This window comes from Alligator sinensis, unplaced genomic scaffold (genome assembly GCF_000455745.1).
Source record: "Alligator sinensis unplaced genomic scaffold, ASM45574v1 scaffold672_1, whole genome shotgun sequence".
NCBI lineage: Eukaryota > Metazoa > Chordata > Crocodylia > Alligatoridae > Alligator > Alligator sinensis.
The window spans coordinates 85,447-106,386 of NW_005842830.1; the positions used below are offsets into that span (position 1 = coordinate 85,447).

The 20,940-nt window shown below is 38.7% G+C and overlaps 1 protein-coding gene across 2 annotated transcripts in view; it reads left to right on the plus strand.

Annotated features, from left to right (window-relative positions):
* PTPRQ (protein tyrosine phosphatase, receptor type Q) overlaps positions 1-20,940 on the plus strand; it is a 239,951-nt gene that overhangs the window by 8,402 nt on the left and 210,609 nt on the right. Inside the window, exons 5-14 of one of the 2 annotated variants that reach the window (XM_025191547.1) lie at positions 1,812-2,066; positions 4,472-4,518; positions 4,642-4,689; positions 6,488-6,674; positions 6,986-7,270; positions 8,671-8,955; positions 11,403-11,672; positions 12,887-13,147; positions 15,783-15,913; positions 16,006-16,135. In XM_025191547.1, the coding sequence (XP_025047332.1) occupies positions 1,812-2,066; positions 4,472-4,518; positions 4,642-4,689; positions 6,488-6,674; positions 6,986-7,270; positions 8,671-8,955; positions 11,403-11,672; positions 12,887-13,147; positions 15,783-15,913; positions 16,006-16,135 (1,899 nt within the window). Of the gene's footprint in view, positions 1-1,811; positions 2,067-4,471; positions 4,519-4,641; positions 4,690-6,487; positions 6,675-6,985; positions 7,271-8,670; positions 8,956-11,402; positions 11,673-12,886; positions 13,148-15,782; positions 15,914-16,005; positions 16,136-20,940 lie in introns of those variants that run through there. The other variant, XM_025191548.1, reaches the window with a different exon arrangement.

Genomic DNA, 20,940 nt, shown 5'->3' on the forward strand with positions numbered 1-20,940 from the left:
GTCCTAGTATTGAAACTTGAGTGTTCAGCTAGTGTATGAAAAAGAGTTATTTCCGCAGCCCTAATACGGAGTACAGGTCCATGCATTTTTAAAGGCCCCTGGCAAACATTACACTAAAGACATGATTAACCTGTTAATTGCATATTAATGAGTAATCTGACTGCAGTTTAGGCAATTAATGACATGACAAAACAGAAAACCAGCCACAAAATTATTCCACAAAATGTGAAATATTTTTGTGGCTGGTTTCTGTTGTACCTCAGATTAAATATATGGCAGGATCTTAGCCATACATCCTGATGCTGGCTGCATGACAGGGCTTGGTTGACAGCTCCCCTGTCTGGACAGGCTGACAGTTGTATGGTGCAGTCCTGCACAGAGCTGCATGTGGCTGTTTGCAGGGTGCTGAGTCTGGGGGAACTCATCAGCTAGGCAAGGGTGCTGGGTTGTGGGGATCCCCCAGGGCTCCCTGCGACTTGTCAGGTTGACTGCCATTCCCCACAGCTCTTGACAGATCCCCAGTCCTTGTATCCCCACGTGCCAGGATATTTCAAAAACACATGTGCAGTCTAACTGCACACATGGTTTTATGATGTCCCTGGAGCATGGGGACCCTGAGTTTGGCAAACCTTTCCCTGATTGTGGGGCCCCGGCATGCCTGGATCTTAATAAACTGTGTACACACGAGGTTTTCTGATATCCTGGTTGATAGGGCTCTGGGACCAGCCTTGGGGCTGGGACCACAGCTAGTTGATTGTTGGTCCTGGACTCAGTTCTATACCAGTTCATGCCTGGCTACAGCCACGTGGCTTTCTGGTTGCCAGTTCAGAGGAAACCTGAGATCGTGAACCAGGGCTCCCCTTGCACTAGCAAGTAGTAATGGTACGATTGGGATCTGATATCGGATCCCAAAATCGCCTGTCCTGCCATGCACGTGTGGCATAATAGGAGGCACAGTTGTTGGTATCAGGGATTCCATCATACCAATAAATGAACATGTGTCAAGGGTCTAAATTTCTTAGGTAATTTAGGCAATAATTTCCTTAAAGCATAGTTTTTAAGATTTTCCAATTTCTTGCCAGCCTAGAAGTGAAAGACCAAGATCAAGAATTGTATTTAAATCTGTAGCATAAACATATGAAGAACTGACTCCTGGTTGCAGCATTCATTGCCGTTGATAGGAGTGGAGGGCACTTAGCAGTATTCAAGAGGTGCTCTACATTTTACAGGATTGTGCAGCTGGTGTGCTAGGGCACTTGGCCAACATATTTTCTTATTTATGGGAAGTGAACCTAGCTGCATTACAGAATGCACATTTTGATATTTACGGTATCTTTAATCTGTAGGCTTGGGTTTTTTTTGTACAGGCAACCCCTGCTTAGTGGTCTTTATTGGTTCCTGCAAAACTGAAAGTATTTGATGACCCAAGGCGGTGACCGCAATTGTTTTTAATGACCCAAGATGGTGACTGTGAGCGTTATAACGAAACTCACTGAGCGTTAAGTGAAATCGGGTATCAAATTCAAATGAGCATTATAGCGAAATAACTCTAAGTGAAAGAGTGTTAAACCGGGGTTGCCTATACTGAATATAGTGATTTTCAGTTTTATATTTATACGTAGTTAAAATCAATTGAAGTAAAGATGGGTAGAATTGCCTTGTGGAACCCTTCTATTTTCAGCTAAACAGGAACATGTAGATTTCCCAATTGCAGTACATCCTTCAGAATTTCCTGAGTACAAAGAAAAAAATAAATATTTATTAATATGCATTATTGTAAATATGACTAATTTTTTTTCTTGATGTATTAGGTGGAATCTCAGTGAACAACATCAAAACATTTGTGGCCATGACTACTGTATCTTTTAACTGGAGTATACTAGCTAATGACTTTTCAGTCTCAATTTCACTGAATAACGTGTCACGGATTATGCAACAAAATGATGTCTTCTCTGAATGGGATAATTTAACATCTGCAACCTTGTATAGTTTTAAGTTTGAATTTAAACAGCTGCTGCTCGAGTTTATAAGTGTGTCTCAAACACTGGATATTCAAGTTGAAACAGGTATATGCACTAGTTTACTGTCATCACAGTAATTAACAAGGTGACACAATGCTATGCAGAAGAGCTTACAGAAAATTGTAAATAATCTATTGACACAGATTTTTAAATGAATACTGTTCACTGGTGCTTGTATATCTTTATGCCCGGTTTCTAAAAAAAAAAACCCCAACAGACTATAAAAAACAGAATCTTATTGCCACAGATACTAGCAGAAAATATATTTCAGAGACAAATTCATGATTATGTATGGAAACAAAGTTGTACGTTTGTATGGGCACGTATTTCCTTGTAAGTACTTAGTATACTTTTCTGATCCAAGACTACAACTCAGAAAAAATTCTGAGGAAAAGTAAATTTGTTGAAAAAAAAGATTTTGGGGGTGACAAATATTTTTAATTTAAGATAAACTTTGGTGATTGCTTTCAGCCAAAAACTAAGGGAGAAATATCAGACATTTGTAATATATCATTTCAACTTTTTTGATGAAATGTTGTTTTGGAAAATGCCAAAAAGTTTATTTTGGCATTTTGTTTATTTTGATGTTTTCAAAATTAAACTTTTTTCCTTTTATTTCAAAGGGGCATATGTCATTTAAAAATTGACCTAAGTTAAAAAAAAAGAGTGGGGAGGGACGGTTAAATTGTCCCAGGTCTAATAAAAATTAAAGTTATCTTTAATTGAAAACTAGACTTGGATCTCTGTCCCAGTCCTAAAACAGGCATTTATTTCTGGGAATCTTTCCAGGAGAGGGAGCAGTACAGCTGTTCAGCCTGCAACTGCTCCCTGGCTCTCTCTCTCCACACCTTCCCCAGACCAGGGATCAGAAAGTGGTTACTCCGTTCCTCCCAGTTCTAGTGTGGGGGGCAGGAGGGACTGGAGTAGTGGAGCAAAACCCCTGCCCACCTTCCCACTTTCCGTACTGGGTATCCCCAGTTTGGAGAACCAGTGGGGGTGGCTTCTGTATCACAGGCAAGACAGCTGGGCTATGAGGAGGAAGCTCTTAAAGTGTTCAAAGCTTGTGTTTAAAGACAGTGCTTGAAGTCCTTGGGAATGCAATGGAAGGAGCACTGGGGCAAAGCCCCTAGCCCGTTTTCCAGACCAGGGACAGCCTGGTTAGGAGAAGTGTCTGGAAGCATCGTCCTGCTTCTCTCCCCCCGCCATTCGCTCCCAAAGCAGACTAATAGGGGAGTTTACAAGTGTTCTTTTTTGCCAGAGATTTTCTGTTGCAGGGGAGATCTTTCAAGTATCAACGTGGAAGATTTTTCTCTGGAGTGAATATGTTTCTTTTAGAAGTAATTGAGTGCACTCCTGGTTTCTACTGGGAAAGCAGTGATTCTCCTAATGTCTCTAATAGAAACATTATGCATGGAGATGGGCACTGAAAGTAAAGAAGAGAAAATAAAGTGACCAAGAATATTTTCATTGTTAGTTTCTAGGAAGAAGGACACTTCTTTTCAACTTTTGGAAGTATCAGAATGGTGCATGTCTTAGCCTATAAATGTGCAAAAGTACATTTTTTTTAGATAGCATAAATAAAGATCAGAGAGGGACGTGTCATATTCTACATAATATGTGGCAGATTTGATAACACAGCCGTGTACTGTGACTAGACTGCAATATTGAGCTACTAATGCTTTGAGTACTTTAACAGACTTTGGTCAAATGGGTAGAAATCTAACAGCAGTGGAATTATGCATAATTATGTAATATGCATAACTACATACATTTGTTAAGACTGTATCAGCTTTGCCAATATTCAGAGAGGGTTTGGGTTGCATTTATGAATAATAATTTGAAACGGTGTCAGTTCTTTAATTTAATCATCTCTTTCTATTTTAAATCCTAACAGTTTAGCAGCACAAGAGTAAGAATGTCGTGTTTGAGGAAGAACAATAAAGCCTTAAGGAAAATCCACAACCAGAATGTTATTTAAAACAAATGTTAGATGACATATTAGTTTTTAAATTGCTTTTGTGACTTTACAATGAGCCTCTTGATATTTGGTGTTTTTCTTAAAGATCTAGGTACAAGAATCTTGATACTGCTGAGAAAAATCTGCTTTCTTAAAAAAAAAAAAAAAAAAGAAAGTGTTTCTAGCACTCATTTATAATAGAAAGCCTGAAAATACAATTCGCAGTTTTGGGAAAGCTCAGGATCCAGATAGTAACAAAAATTAAAAATACAACTTCTATTATTTACTAGAATTTTCTATTTTTTACAAAAGTTTATTGACTTTCAAAGGCCTGATTCATAGTTCCTGAAAGTTTGGGATCCACAATCCTGTTTTTTATTTAAACGTGATAACAATCTATAAGTGTTTATAACATTTAAAAAAAAATGTGGACTATAATGCAATCATTATTGGTAGACTACTTTTTGGCAATAACATCTTTGCCCACTTATAGGTTTGTGTTCACAAGGATGGCTTGCATTCAAAGGCAGTTGCTATAAAGTAAGCAGAGAAAGCAAACCATGGGGTATGGCACAACAAATCTGTGAATTATCTGCACTGGGGGCACATCTTGTTGACATAAAGACTGAAGAAGAAAATGCATTTATATCTTCTTACCTTCAGAGATTCAATAAAGTAATCATTCTGTGGACAGGACTTAATGACATGAAGGTCAGTATAGTTGATCTTTACTTGTATTTTCCTTATTAAAGTAGGTTTTTTGGCATCAGGAGAACTTTAAAACTTACTGTTCTTTTTGGCAAAACCATTCACATTGGTCATTTCCCTGGTCATTTGAATCACTACAAAATGTAGACATCACACCGTAGCAATACTATGTTGTGATACAAACCCAGCATTATTAGCACCAAAAAGAAGTCTCTTGTGGTTTCAAATGTCTTGAAAGCTTTTTTCCCCTCAGTTGGCAGAGTTACAAGATTAAAGCATATCCTGTTTTTTTTTTCAGAATGTCTGTCTACTCAGCATAATTTCCAGAAATTATGTATAACTTTATCAGCAATACTGACTTATGAGTAGATGATTGTCATTAACTTATTTTTATTATGACGTACCACACTGTTAAAATTGCTTTCTAGCTATTACTATGATTAGAGTTGTGTTCATAATCGATTTTGTTTTTTGGTCTGCTGCTGAAACAAAAAATGGTTCAATCTAACCAAAATGAATTTTATTTTTTGTTGCTTTTATTTCAGTGAGAAGGAAAAAAAATAACCCAAATCCAAACTTTTTGTTACATTTTGGACATCTTTAACAACATTGCCTTTCTCTTAAATCTACTTCTGCAGTGGTCAATGTACGTGTTCAAGATGTGGAAAGCACAGATTCTGTTTATTCTCTGTTTTTCAGCTGCTGGACGGCATTTAGCCTAAGCTTTATCATGAGTGTCCTAACCAATATGCTGCAAAGCATGGGTGTCAAACTCATTGGCTCTCCCATCCCTGGGGCCATATCTGGACCCCTGAAGCTCTTTGCAGACCATATCCAGACCCACCTCTGGTGGCCAGCTGAGCCATACCACGGGTTCCACAGGGGTTAGTACAGATGTTGCTTGCCCCACTGCAGTGCATCACCAATTGGGCTATGTACCCCAGAATTCACCAGCCGGCCCACTCTCCAATTCCTGGTTCTTCCAGGAGCCTTGTGGGCTAGAAGAAACAACTGCATGTTGGATACCTTTGCTGTAAAGCATTTGGGCAAGGGTTGGTTTCAATCTCTCGTGCTGTTTTGTGGACATATTGACATGCCTGCTCTGGCTCAGTGAATGTTTAATTATATGCAAAATGGTATATCATCAACAGGAGAAATTGAGAACATCCCTACCCCAGAAATTCCTATATTTTGCTCCATAGGGCTCTTTACTGGGATGGAGGAGATGGTTTAAATTGTTCTTCACAAAAAGGAGAAAATGAAGCCCAGGTCTCCCATATCCTGGATGAACATCCTAATTGCCATGCTGCTGGGCAAAATGGAGTGACAGCTCTTCCTTCTCCCATTTTGTGAATCTAACACTGAATTTTTTTCAGCCAGTTATGCTGTGTTTTCAACAAAAATTCAGATATAGTTTTAGGCTGACCAAGACCACTTTTTTCCTCACTGATTGCACTGTGAACTGAATCCCTCCAGCTCTAACAAATGTTCTAACAAAGATTCTTTGAAATTATTCATCGTTTTACATTAACATCATACAAATTTACTGTAACATTCCAGCAATTCTCTGTAAATTTGGAGTGATAGCTACAATGCAAGTAAAAATGTATTTAATTCAGAATTATCCATGTAATTAATTTGCTTAAATAAGTGGAAAAAAATAATAGATGTTTCAAAGATGTCAGTAGAAAATCTGAACGGTAATAATTTAGCATTGTTGTTTAATTTGTTTAAAAATAATTTTAAATGGTTTTATTAATTAAAAATTACTTTTAAATAACTGCAATTTTTCTTGCTATAGGAAGAAGGTCACCTCGTATGGACAGATGGATCTCCTTATCTTGGAAAAGCTGACATTTCATCTTCATCAATGATACCAGAGAATGAAACTGACTGTTATACTTTTCAGCAAAATCCAACTGGTCCAAACTATTTCTTCACAGGATTTTTCTGCTTTTTATCTTTGCCATATATTTGTGAATATGAATGTAACTACATTTTTTTGGTTTTTTTGGTTTTTACACTTACCTGAAATATGTTTTTTACATAGTTAGATCTATGTAAATCTAACTTTAGATTTATGCCCCCCTGTCCAGCTAACTTTATCTGGAGGGGGCGCATAAATCTAAAATGAACCCCTGCTCCAGCACAGAACTCCCTCCTGTCCTGAAGACAGCACTGGATTTGGGAAGGCGGGGATGGGGCTAGGGTAGAGACAGACAGACAGGCATGGATCTAACATTTTAGAAAAAAGAACTTCCCATTTGTTAATGTTTCCTATTTTGGTGTTCTTTTTCAGTACCTCCTGTACCAGATAACTTCATGTTCTATGTGCAGGATATTCAGACAACGGAAGCTGTATTTGGTTGGAGTGATTTGAGGAACTGGCTCAAATCAGGATTTGAACTTATAATTAAATACTACTTTGATCATTTGGAACAACATATTCAAAGCTTGTCTCGAAATACAACACATGCCAGAGTTGATCAGTTGTCTCCTGGACGCTTCTATAGATTTTTATTATCAGCAAGTAGCCCAAGCGGGGCATACACTAACTTAAGCCCCATTCTGCTGGTAGAAACAAGTGAGTTACAAAACATGCAGGAATAATAATCATGCATTTACTCTCTTCTTTTTTTTTAAGACCCTGTAGTTTATTTCAATATGCTTTCTATATAGAGATAATCAGAATCATATCCTATATTCAAACACAGTCAGTGTCATGTGTTCAAAATCGCGTTCCCTATCCTATGCTATAATGCCTTACTCACTGGAACAGGTGGTACAAGGACTAAAAATTTTACATTGTACACAAATAGAAAAAAGGCAGGCAAGTAAAAAACTTGGAATACGGTCAGCTGGCAGAATGATTACAAAGACAGTCAGGATTAAATGAAATGGCATGTGTTCTAATTCCAAAGTACAAGATTTGTTTTGGAAATAAAGCCATGCCCATATTGATACAAGAAAGGCAAAGATAGATTTTCATTGTTTGAATTACACTATGGATTTTTGACCCAATACACCAAACCAGTGGAGTATAGAGAAATTTATAGTTCATTTATTGTTGTCCTACCAAAAATCTAGCTGAACACACTAGTGAACACAAATGGGTCCTGCCAGTGGATAAAGGTGAATAATTCCCTTGAATCAAAAGATGAATCAAAGTGAAATATCATCAAGGAAAAATTAGTCCACAGACACAAGCATCATTTAAAAAAAGACTCAGTCTACCAAGACTGATAACTCAGAAAGAGGAATGTGTTTTGCAACTCACCTTCGATCCAGATTCAATCAGTTCATATCTTGATTTTTCAAGTATTATAGGCAACAATACTATAAAATATTAATATTGTATTTTTAATTACAAATCAATTTAGATTCTGATTCATGTTAAGTTCAGTACCTTTTCAATAATCAGTGCTTTAGCTGTAAACATTAAATATAAGAAACAAATTTGATTAAGTGGTTCGAAGAAGAGAGTGCCATTATATTAAGAATTATCTGCTGTGGTCTGATGTTCAAAACTGATTTCGGGGACAAACTTTCCAAGTTCTTGCCTCTGTGATATTGAGCAAAACTAAAAAAATAGATATAGCTATTAACAGTTCTAACAAGTGCTGTCAATAAATACATTCTAGTCTAGTGTTTAAGGAAAGTTAGGTCATATGAGCCAATTAAATATCATTGATTAATATTTTTACTACAACAGGTCAAGTCCTGGCTTCAAAGAATTCAGCCCAAGTTTTACCATTGATATCCAGGTCCAGGATTTTACTCAGTTTTTCTACATATAATCACTTAAGAAATACTGTTGTGTAGCTGTTTCTTTTTACCTTTTGTATTTGTGATTTTGTCATTTAATATGTTTATAAAAATAATTTTACTGTCACCATTTCTAGTGATACTTTTAAATAAGAAGATGGTAATCAGAGATGTCAGAAGCTTATTTCTTATTTTCCCTTTCTAATTGTTTTTTGTCAGGGCCATTACATTCTCAAAATTTAGAGGCTGTCCATGTCTCATCAACAGAAATACATTTACAGTGGGATCCTCCGCAGAACTCAACCAGTGCATCTTTTCATTACTATCTTGTCACCATTTTGGATGCTGAAACAAACAAATGGGAGAAGTTAGCAGTTGAAAAAATTAACACTTCAACAATAATTGGAAACCTCAAGCCTTTTCATCAGTATTATATATACTTACAGACTGTGGCTGAAAAAGGCTCTCTCAGCTGCAATGAGAAGACAATATTAATCACAACAGGTGATTACATATTTGTAACTTTTCTTTCCTATATTGAATATAACTATTATATACTGCTGTTTGTAATTAGTACTGTACATATATGGCCCATTTGAATGCATTTTGGGAAGTTAAGACATTTTCTTTTAAGATTTCTTTTCACTCTCTCTAACATGCAGTAACTTTTCTAACAATTAGCACCTCCATTTTTATATTCTTCAGGGATCTATTTATTTACCTGTTAACTATATTGTTGTAGCTATTGTTGTTGTTGTTATTATTATTATGCATACATTTAATGACAGAAAAATAACTGAAATTCCTGTAATTGCTTTGTTTAATAGACATGATGGCAGATCAGTATTATGCCAATAGTCAGATTTTGATATATCCACTTACATTGTTTATTATTTTGTGCAAAATTCTATTTGAGTGAAAGTTTGTACTTGCAGAATAAGGGACTATTTATTGTGAACAAAGGTGGTAAAATGTTACTGTTACCTACTTTATTTTCTTCAATGACAAGCTGTCAGGCTTTGTGACTTGGATGTGTTATGTCTTGATTTTAGGGAGGCTTTCAATATGGTCTCCCATGATAACCTCATAACTAAGATAAGGAAGTACAGTCTAAATTAAACTACTGAAAAGTTGGTGTGCAACAGGATGGATTGTGGCATACAAGAAAAGGTTGGAAGAACTGGGAAAAGGAAGATTGAAGAGGGATTTGATAATACACTTCAAGTACAAATAAGATTGTAATGGAGATGGTCATTAACTGTTCTTTGTGAATATTTTGAGGAGGCTAAGAAGTCTTATATTGCTACGAGGAAAATGTAGATTAGATATTAGGAAGGTCTTTCTAACAATGAGGGTGGCTCAGCACTGGAACAGATTACCCAAACAGGTTATGAATCTTTTGTCACTGGGAGTTTTTAAGTGCATGTTAGACTAACCAGTGGCTGGGATGGATAGGACAGAAAGGATCCTGCAATGAACAGGGACTTAGACTAGCTAATCTCCTATGGTTCCTATTTTTCTATAATTCTATGAGTCTAGCTATAAAAGGGCAATGGGAACAATTTTAATATAATGCCAGTAAAAATACAGTGATATAAATGATCAATTTAATGTATGTGAGCCATACAAGAAAATGGGATGGAGACTTAACATTCAGAAGACTAATGTCCTGCATCAACAAGCTGCTAATGAACAGTCCCCAGCTCCAGTAATTCATGTCCATGGTGAGCCTCTAGAGAATGTTGAGTATTTCCTGTACCTCAGAAGCCTTCTCTCACAGAAGGCTGACTTTGAAGTAGAAATTCAGCTTTGCCTTAAATGTGCAAGTACAGCCTTTGGACACCTGAATAAAAGGGTGTTTGAAGATCATGACATCAGATCTGAAACCAAGCTCATGGTTTACCAAGTAGTTTTGATCCTTACTTTGCTGTATGGAGCTGAGATATAGACAACGTACAGGAGACACCTAAAGTTGTTGGAGAAATACCTTCAATGTTGCTTGTTGAAGTTCCTCTGAATCCAGTGGGAAGACAGACACACCAACATTAGCGTTCTCCTGAAAGCAGACCTTGAGTATTGAGGCAATGATCATCTAACATCAACTTCATTGGGCTGGCCATGGCATCTAGATGTCCGACTTTAGATTTCTGAAGCAAGTTTTATTTTCCCAGCTCAGCCAAGGTATAAGCTCGCAAGGAGGGCAGAGAAGGCACTTCCATGACATTGTCAAGGACAACTTAAAAATATGCAACATCGATATCAACTCATGGGAGACTATTGCTCAGGACTGCCCCAAATGGAGGAAGAGTCTGCTGTAGGGGCCTCAGTACTTTGAAATATTATGACAACAGGAGATGGAAGAGGTGAAGCGGAAGTGGCAGAAACAGTGTGTTATGGACCAAATCAAGAATCCAGCACTACGCACCCCACATGGAAACACATGTCTGAGCTGCACTAAAGTATGTCAATCCCAGATAGGCCTCATCAGTCATCTTCAAACACACAGATAATTCAACCATGGAACACAACCATGCTTGACTGTGAGGGATTATTGAAAAACAGAATCAACAGTACAGAGATGAGAAACGTACCAGTGCTGTGCATCCCCATGCACATTGTAGATAACCCCTCTTGTTTTCCCATATTTCTACTTCTTGCCACTCTTCAGTGTGTTACTACCTGCCTCTTCTATTCTTCCTGTATATAAAACCACTAGTAGAATAATTTAACATACAAGCTAAAGGAAAACAATTAATAAATCGTTAGCTACAGTAGCATGTACATGTTTTCAAATATAACTTAGCTTTTGATAAAACCATTGTGCAAATGGTTTTTACTGTTATGTGTATCTTGTGTTACAATGTCACAAAAAGGGTCTATATTAGGAATAACTATTTAAATAAATCAGTGTCTTATATTTATATATGATAATTCTTTTTCTTTCACTTAAGCTGTCAGTCCACCTAGCAGGGTTTTTATTCATCCTGAGGACGTGCAAGAAGACAGCATGATTCTTAACTGGGAACTACCATCAGAGGGCCAGAAATCCTACATTCAAGTGAAACCTATTATGGATGTGGATGAAACTGTAACATTTCAATTAAACAACACACAGAGCTTAAAGGTTGATCTTCTAATCCCTGGAATGACTTACGAAATAGCAGTAGCAACTGTAAATAATGGAAATATGAGTGAACTGAAGATAATTCAATGCACACTAAGTAAGATAATATTTTAGAAAAGACTAATGGATTTCTTTAATTTTGATTAGCAAAAAGATTTGGAATATGAGGTAAATTTTGCTTGGTGATCAGAAACCTCATTTGAGATATCTAATACATTTAGATACACTGGCAGAAACACAATCTCTAATATTCCATAGATGCAGAGTTATTTAAAATAATGAAAAGCAAATGCTACAGTGTTGTATCATAGTCTTCCCTGAAAGTGCGGGGACAGTGTTGAATCATGGTGAGTGGAAGAGATGGATGCATGCTAAGATATCTTACTTCTACGTTAAGAGATTGGTTATATTATACTAAGCAGCAGAGGAGATGGTTTGCACTGAGCAAATAGCTATGTTGGAGTGATGCTGACTAGCAGATACATGACACATGCACCAGTGTAACTTCCTCTGGTGTAAATTTACTTAAGATTTCCACTGAAGTAAATACATAAGGCAGCAGCATTTTTTCAGAAGTAAATGCTTTGCTTCATATACGTGCTCCATTTTCCTCTAGAGAAAATTGGAATTCGTTGCAAAATATTGTGTGTATACGTGCTTAGTCTACTGATAAACAGATGTCTTCCTAAGGAAATACAGATTTTTAGCAGCATGAAAGGAATGTGTAGGATTTGCCCTTGAAATATTGAAATATGTGTCATTGTATAGGGGGTAAAGCTGTAAAATTGAAGATGAAAACAATGTCAGCGTCACAGCTAATGTAAATTATTACACTGATTTTTTTTTTTTTTTTTTAAATCAGGAAGATTAAGTCATACGGGATATTTCTGATATAGGATACTGTTAAAAGCCTCATTCAGTGTACACACGGCAGAAAAAAGATGCTTTTCACAGCCATTAACACTGACTGTGAAGCAAGAAATAATGCAAGATTATTTGGCATCCCTTATAGAACTATATTTGCATACCTCACTTAAAATTTCTTTACATTTGCTTCAAATACTTTGTATACTTACTGCAATTATGATGGGAAGGAAACTAACCTAGCTTTTTAATATAATGCTTACATAGAGCCACATACAAGAGTTGGCTGTTGTTATTTTCTAATAATAATGCATTTTATTTGGTAGCTATCACTTTGTTACAAAGACAGATCTTGGAATAGCTATTTCAGATTTGTTTATGATTTTCATTCAGCTTATTTACAACTATTTTATATTGTTTTAAAAATGTTCTTTTTTCTTGTTTCAGAGCCTAAACCAGTTGAAATTGTTGTCCCCTATGAAGTTCATACTTATTCTGTGATTTTATTTATTAAAATGCCTGATGTTGGAATATTTGATGGTATATATGTTACAAGTAAAGGAGGGCCTAATGCAACATTTACTTTAAAGAATGATGACACAATAACTATTGAAAACTTGATCCCAGGCACAGAATATGACTTTTATGTTTCCACAATAAGTGGAAACATGTTGAGTTCTGTATATCATGTATCTGCAGTAAGAACATGTAAGTAACTTTAAGTTAATTGTTATGACTAATTCTAAATTTTAAATCTTAGAGTTTTTTTGAAGGCCATTCTCCTCTACTCTGTACAAACAGTTTCCTTGAAATGACTATTTAGGCAATTTATATTTAAATCCTAATTAACGTGTTTTTATAAAAAAGAATATGAATTTACATTCCTAAATGTGTTTAGTCTTTGTGCTCATTTACTAGATTTACTGCCAATTCTTCACAAATATTTGGTACATAATTAGGAATTAAAACAACATTAAATTGCCATTGGTCCTCTGGTTAAAAAAAAAAAACCAAAAAACAAACAAACAGCAAAAGTAGCCATTCTTTTGACATATGTATAAACAATATAATTAATATTCTCAGAGCTTTTTCTGAGTTTTGAAATATAATAGATCACTAGTACATTACAGGAATGTATAAGGGTTGATGGAATTTAGTGCTGCATCATGCTAAACAGAGAAATTACACAAGCTGATTACTTTGCAGGACTTAACACTAGAACTGGTATTGAATTCCTTTAAATGAAATTCTTTATTAAAATTACCTTTATCTAAATATTAATTTTCTAAATGTTATGTTTTAAATTTTTTTTCTGTTAAATTTAGCCACTTAATCTTTATTTTTGTCCACTATTTCCCCATCTTTTTCTTCACTGAAAAGCAGAGAAGGTAGAATAAAGTTTGAGAATGGTAGACGAAAACATGGAGGGGTGGAGGGGAAGTAGGAAACATGGAAGAAGAAAAGGGGAGAGAAAGGAGAAGGCACAAACCTTACTAAACAAATTAAATAACATTTAAAGCAATCTCTTTGTAACCAAAAATAGAAATAAATTTGTCATGAATAGATGAAAATGTTGTTCTTTCTTAAAACCTGTAGATTTAGAAAATGTGTTTTACTTTTTTGGGTTTTATTGTAAGATTTTGTTACCTACTTTTTTAAACTACTCATCCTCTTCCAGAATCCAGACTTTTGCAGTTAATTCTACTATAATATTTGTTTACACTAAGCATATATTGCTGTCAACCACAAGTTAGCCTATAGATATGAATTTCTGGTATTAATAATATTTTTTGCTGTGAAACATAATTTTTTACATGTTTCCTGAAATTATCTATTTTGTATTCCAGAACTCGTGGCTATCTTATGTGTGGGATCATTTTTGTATTCCAAGTTGAAGCAAAAACATGCCAGAGTGTTTTTGACTGAATTTTGTGTTAAGATCTAAGTAGCTACATCTTTTGACATGCAAGTCCTATGATCTTATGGTCTTAAGTATTGATTCTCCACTGTTCATTCCTCAAAAATTGGTCCTTGGGTGGTACACACTGCAGAAAAAATATGTGAAACTTTTAATTTAAAATTTTCTTAACTTTTTTTGTCATTGCTTTTGTTGCAACATGGACAACAGTGTATACTGAGGTAAGTGAATTTCCAGGGTTGAAAGGAATAATCGGCTCAGGTGTATTCTATAACAAGAGAGTAAGGAAAACTAAAGAACTCATTCACTCACAAAGTTTGCAAGGAAAATAAGGTTAGAAAATGTTAAATTAAATATTTTACATATTTTTCTGCACTGTGCAATACACATTTACTAAAAAGGGAACAAGTCTTTTAAATTTGGTGCATCTCAGTGTATCATCTTGCTAACCCTCAATAAATAGGTCATAACTGTGATACTTGCAAAGAGGGGATTAACTACATTTTAAAAGAGTACACGGGCAGATCTAAGATTTGGAAAGTGGGGTACAGATGGTACGTTATCTCATATAACATAGTACATATTTTTCTTCAGGCAAAAATAAACTAGAAGCTTTACTAATATGCTAGGGGCCTTGGGCTATATTATATTATTCAGTTTAATATCAAAGCAAAAAAGAAATATAAATTTATTGGATTGAATTAGTGAAATATAATGTTGGAATGAATTAAAGGCAGTCTGCAGGGCTGTGAAATAGGAGCTATGTTACCGGGAACAGCTAAAAGACAGCAGAATTGCAGAAGAAAGACAACCTTGGTTAGTTGCCAGGGTGTAGGGTCCTGGGTGATAGCTTGGTCCATCTGGGAGCAGTACCTCCTGGGATACTGGAGGACTGCAAATTGGTGGTTTTATCTTAGGTGAACACCCAGAAGTTAATTTAAGTCAAGCTAAGTAGTACAGCTCAAAGATAATCTTCCCCCAAAGTGGTGCAACTTTAAGGTGCTTAAAGTCCTTGTTAATGAGCTGTAATGCATGATGATTCATGCTTTGAATAATCTTAACATGATCCTGCCTGAACAGAAATGCTGCTGCCAGTGCCAGGCAGTTGATTTTAAACTTTGGGGGGAGCAGAAATCAAAATGGGGGTGCAGCTGCATTAGTGCATCCTCCTTTCCCCCCAGATTCACTTCTCCAAGAGTAGATGGCAAAAATTGCTTGGTTTGTTTGCTCAGAAATGTCATCTTTAATCCTAGAGATAAATTTGTAAGCAAATCCAGTTTGATTTTTGGACAGGCAAATTCATCATTAGCAAACCATTTATCCTTCAGCTATGAAGGAAATTAACTCCTATTTTCTTTTTTTTGGAGAAGGGTGTGTGTGTGTGTGTGTGTGTAAAAGGGATCTTAATGTTTTATGTTTTTGTAGGTCTGGCAGCTCCAACAAATGTACGTGAAGGTAATATTACTGACACTTCAATACAAATTGTTTGGGATCGTGCTGATGGAAATTTTCAGCAGTATGAAGTCACATGTACAAATTGTGCACATGCTCTAATGGTATGTTCTTAGAAAGATTAATTGCATAATATGTGTATAGTTACTGTTTCACAGACACTTTATAGCCCAGATATGATTTATCTGATTTGTAGGTACAAAAAATCACACAAGAAATGGCAGTATTTTCCAGCCTTATTCCTGGAATGCTATACAACTTCACGGTTCGAACAGAAAAAGAAGGTTTCAAAGATAGCCTTTTTGAAATAAAGGGAATAGAGACAGGTGAGGCTTTAATGTTATACTTCTGTTGCATCATTTGTTTTCTGCTGCAGTTTCCTGAAGAATTATTGGCCTAAAGCAGTCTTTAGCATTTCTCTCACTTTGTCTTTCATTGTTATCTTGGTTCTTTTTCTTTAGCTGTTTCTTTGTTTTCAACAGTATACCTATTTGGATTATACCATACAATGGTCCTGCTAATAGTACCTTATGAATTCAATTGGCAGATGGCTGATATTGCAAAATACTTGGCAACTGTTTCTCAAGTCATTAGAGAAAGCCAAAAAGCAAGACTTAAAAGTTTGCAGAATTTTTATCACTAGTATTGGATCCAGCAGAGCTATCCCACCTTTCCATTTGGACAAGTTTTAGATATTATTACCCTAATTGATTCCTGGCATGTATTGGATATAATTCTCACTGGCATCCCTTTGCAGCTACATCAGTCACACCAGGGTTTAGTTTGGTCCTGAAGATTTTCTCCATTTTCTGAATTCTTTTATGAAACATGTTAGTAATATTTTTCTTCTTCCTGAAATATTGATGTCTCATTTGACATGACATCAGTTGTTTCCCTTTTTTCCATCACAGTAGCCTTGTTCCCCTTTTATTCAGCAGCACATACATATACTTCATCACAGCCTCCTAAATTTTCTGTCACGGTCCTTCGATTTTAAGCACACTTTCTGTTGCCTGGTAGTCTGCCGCCATCTTATCCCTATTTACACAACTAAATGAAATTTTCTCATGGCTACCCTTTTCCTACTTACAAATACAGTCCTTCTCTTGAACCTGGGTGTGATTTCATCTATGTCGAAACGTTCTGAGTCCCACATGTGCTCATAACTTGCTTAGGGTGAGATTACACATTAGTATTAGCAAGTGCAAATTCTAAGGAACATTAGTCTGTGTTAAGGTTAAGTAGTGCTAGTGGTCAGTCGCACATTCAGTGTTAGTACTGTCTCTAATGTGCACTAGAGAATGGTGACCAGGGGTGTGGCTATGGCTTTTAAGTTTGCTCCATGCCTACCCTTCTCACTGGCTCTCTAACCACAGTCTAGGCAAGGGAGGAGGGGCAGGGGGCAAATCTCCCCATCAGCCCTCATATCCCTCTCCACCCTGTGCTGGGTCCCTCCACACCAGGATACCTGCCCTGTCACCCCAATCAGCCCAAGAGCAGCAGCAGTGGCAGCAGCAGAAGGTATCCAGCAAAAGGAGCCCAAGAGCCTTTTCCTGCCTGTTCTTGGGCTCCCTGCAATCTGTGCTACCTCTGCCCACCCAGATCCAGACCCCCCAGCTGCCAGGCAGTTCTTTGTCTCCACCCCTGCACCTTCCCCATGCATCCCCTTCAGTTTCATGGCCTGGTGCATTCTGGGTTTGGGTGTGTATGTTATGCAGGGTTGGCATGGTCTGCAGGGACCCCAGAAGCAGACAGGGGGAGGGACCTCCCGCCACCATCACCTCTGGCACTCTTGGGGTGATCAGTGTGACAGGGCAGTGATCTGGGGGCAGAGGGGTGATTGGTGTGGCATGGAAGCAATCTAGGGGTATAGGGGGCAGTTTGGAGGTTGGGGGGCAGAAGGGACACCAGTTCAGAAACTCCCTCCCTGCCAACTCTTCCCTTTCCCCTGCTCCCTCCCTTTTCCAGCTTCCTACCCTGACCCTCCCTAACCTTTCCCCATGCCTTCTCCTCCCTGGCTCCCCAACCCCCCTTCTCCCCTTTGCCCTCCCTGTCCACTCACCGCTCCCCATTCACCCCATCCCACCTTCCTGTTGAGTGGCTGTTTCCAGCTGTCAGTCCAGGGTGTAGGGTCCTGGACTGCTTGGTCCATGTGGGAGCAGTGCCTCCTGGGATACTGAAGGACTGCAAATTGGTGGTTTTATCTTAGGTGAACACCCAGAAATTTACTTAAGTCAAGCTTAGTACAGCTCAAAGATAATCTTCCCCCAAAGTGGTGCAACTTTAAGATGCTTGAAGTCCTTGTTAATGAGCTGTAATGCATGATGATTCATGTTTTGAGTAATCATGACATGATCTAATTGTAATGTATAATCTCATCCTTAGCCTACTTCTCTATGATGTCACTGATATCTGTAGCCCATTCAAGCATTGCATTAATGCAGACAGAAGTGCAGCTGCCAGCTATAACTCAGAACATTTTCTGCAAAGCATTCTAAATTTACAACGTTACCCCAGACCAAACAAGTCCACTGTTGACTCGGTGGGGAGGAGGGAGGAAATCTAGCTGTGGGCTGGGAGCCTGCAGCCAGGTTATCATAGCAATGGCCACAGCTCTCTGATGGTGCTCACTGCTTTCAGAATGGGAGCGGGGAAAGGTAGTGGAGGGAGCTTTGTTGAAGCTCCCCAGCTGATGCTAAAGGATGGGGTGGGTGAATTGGAGTCCCCCGCCACCTCAGAGTGGCTCCAATACACTTGCCCTACCCTCTGGCAGCAGGGGCGGGGGTTGGGGCAGGGCTGAAAAACTCCCAGACTGAACTCCCTCCACTCCTTTTCCCTCCTCCCATTCTGAAAACAGTCACAGGCTGGAAGCTCCACAGACACAAGTTACAGAAGACACTACATTTTGAAATGTCTTTATCTCATGCAGGGAAGGTCAGATTTTCACCCAGTCAGCCATTTTTAACCTGTTTGCAGCTGTGCATTTGTGTTTGGTCACAGCTATAGACTACTTTCTGTGGCCAGATCAGGTGAAAATTTTTTATTTCTGTCTAAGTGACTGCTATAGCCTGCCACTTTCTGCCACTATTTCCAGTTAATGATTTTGTTTCAGAGTTCATCAGTATGCTGTTGCTTTTTCCTGAAATGTTGTCATATTCCATATGGTCAGCTAGAAGTAGGAGCTTGGTTATGACTTTAAGACTCTGGGCTAAATCCTGTTTCATCTTCACACACCTAAGGGGCACTTTGCATATATAATTGCAGTATTTGCACTTATGCAGGGCTTGTAATTCAGCCTGGCTGCATGCATACTGCACTTCCTTTCTGAATATGTTTAGTAGGCTGTCCAATGGCTGTGTGAAATCACGGTGGAACAGAATCACCAAGGCACATATGTAATGTTAGGTAAGTCTTAAACTTTAGTTGTAGAAACAGCACAGATACCAGATATGTACTGGAAGAGTAATATACCACAGGAGGTCCTGACAATCTCCACCCCAGAGTGCTGAGGGAATGGCAGAGGTCATTGCAGGACCCCTGGCACAGCTTGACGAGCACTCGTGGTGCTCTGGCATGGTGCCAGAGGATTGGAAAAGGGCCAATGTGGTCCCCATTTTCAAAAGGAGGAAAGAGGACCCAGGAAACTCTAGGGCCGTTAGTCTCACTTCGTTCCTGGGAAAGCTCTCTGAGAAAATTATCCAGGAGCACATCTGCAAGGGACCAGCAGGGGAGATTATGCTTAGGGCAATCAACTTGGGTTCATTAGAGGCAAGTCTTGTCAGACCAACCTGATTGCTTTCTACGACCAAGTCACACAATCCTTGGATTCAAGTGTCGCGGTGGACGTAGTCTTTCTGGACTTCAGGAAGGCCTTCAACACTGTCTCTCACCCCATCCTCATTAAAAAATTAGGCGACTGTGGTGTCGACACCTACACAGTCAGATGGGTTGCAAACTGGTTGGAGGGCCGCACCCAGAGTGGTGGTAGACGGGTCATTTTTTACCTGGAGGGATGTGGGCAGTGGGGTTCCCCAGGGCTTGGTCCTCAGGCCCACACTGTTCAACATCTTCATTAGCGACTTGGACAAGGGGGTGAGAAGCACCTTGTTCAAATTCACGGATGACACCAAGATGTGGAAAGAAGTGGGCACGCTAGAGGGGAGGGACAGGCTACAACTAGATCTGGGCAGGTTACAGAGGTGGGCGGATGAGAATAGGATGGGTTTCAATACTGACAAGTGCAAGGTACTGAACCTGGGGAGGAACCAACAGCATACCTACAGGCTGGGGATCTCCCTTCTCTTCAGCACAGAGGCAGGGAAGGATCTTGGAGTCACTATTGATTCCAAGATGAACGTGGTCTGCCAATGTGGGGACGCGGTCAGGAAGGCTAACTGCACTTTGTCATGCATCCATAGATGCATCACAAGCAGGTCCAAGGAGGTGATCCTCCCCCTCTATGCGACATTGATCAGGCTGCAGTTGGAGTACTGTGCCCAGTTCTGGGTGCCACACTTCAGGAGGGATATGGACAGCATCAAGAGGGTCCAGAGGAGGGCCACTCTCATGATCCAGGGGCAGCAGGGCAGACCCTATGAGGAGAGGCTACGGGACCTGAACCTGTTCAGCCTCCTAAAGAGAAGGCTGAGAGGGGATCTGGTGGCTGTCTGTAAACTTGCCAAAGGGGACCAGCAGGCAATGGGAGAGTCCTTTTCCCTGAGCACTACTGGGAGTAACAAAGAATAACAGCCTTAAGCTGACTGAGAGTAGATTCAGGCTAGACATCAGGAGGCACTACTTCACAGTCAGGGTGGCTAGGAGCTGGAACCAACTCCCAAGAGAAGTGGTGTGTGCTCCTACCCTGGGGGGTCTTCAAAAGGAGGCTATATAGACACCTAGCCGGGGTCGTTTGACCCCAGCATTCTTTCCTGCCCATGACAGGGGGCCGGACTTGATCTGGTTAGGTCCCTTCCAATCCTACCTACTATGAAACTATGACCCTCCCACGTTTTAAGCTGGTAGCCTTGTAGTTAAAGCATGGTCATGCACCTCCTGCTTCTTGGCAAAGTGCTCTAACCACTAGACTGCAGACTAGGTATTACTAGAACACACTCCATCTCTCCTCCTGCTG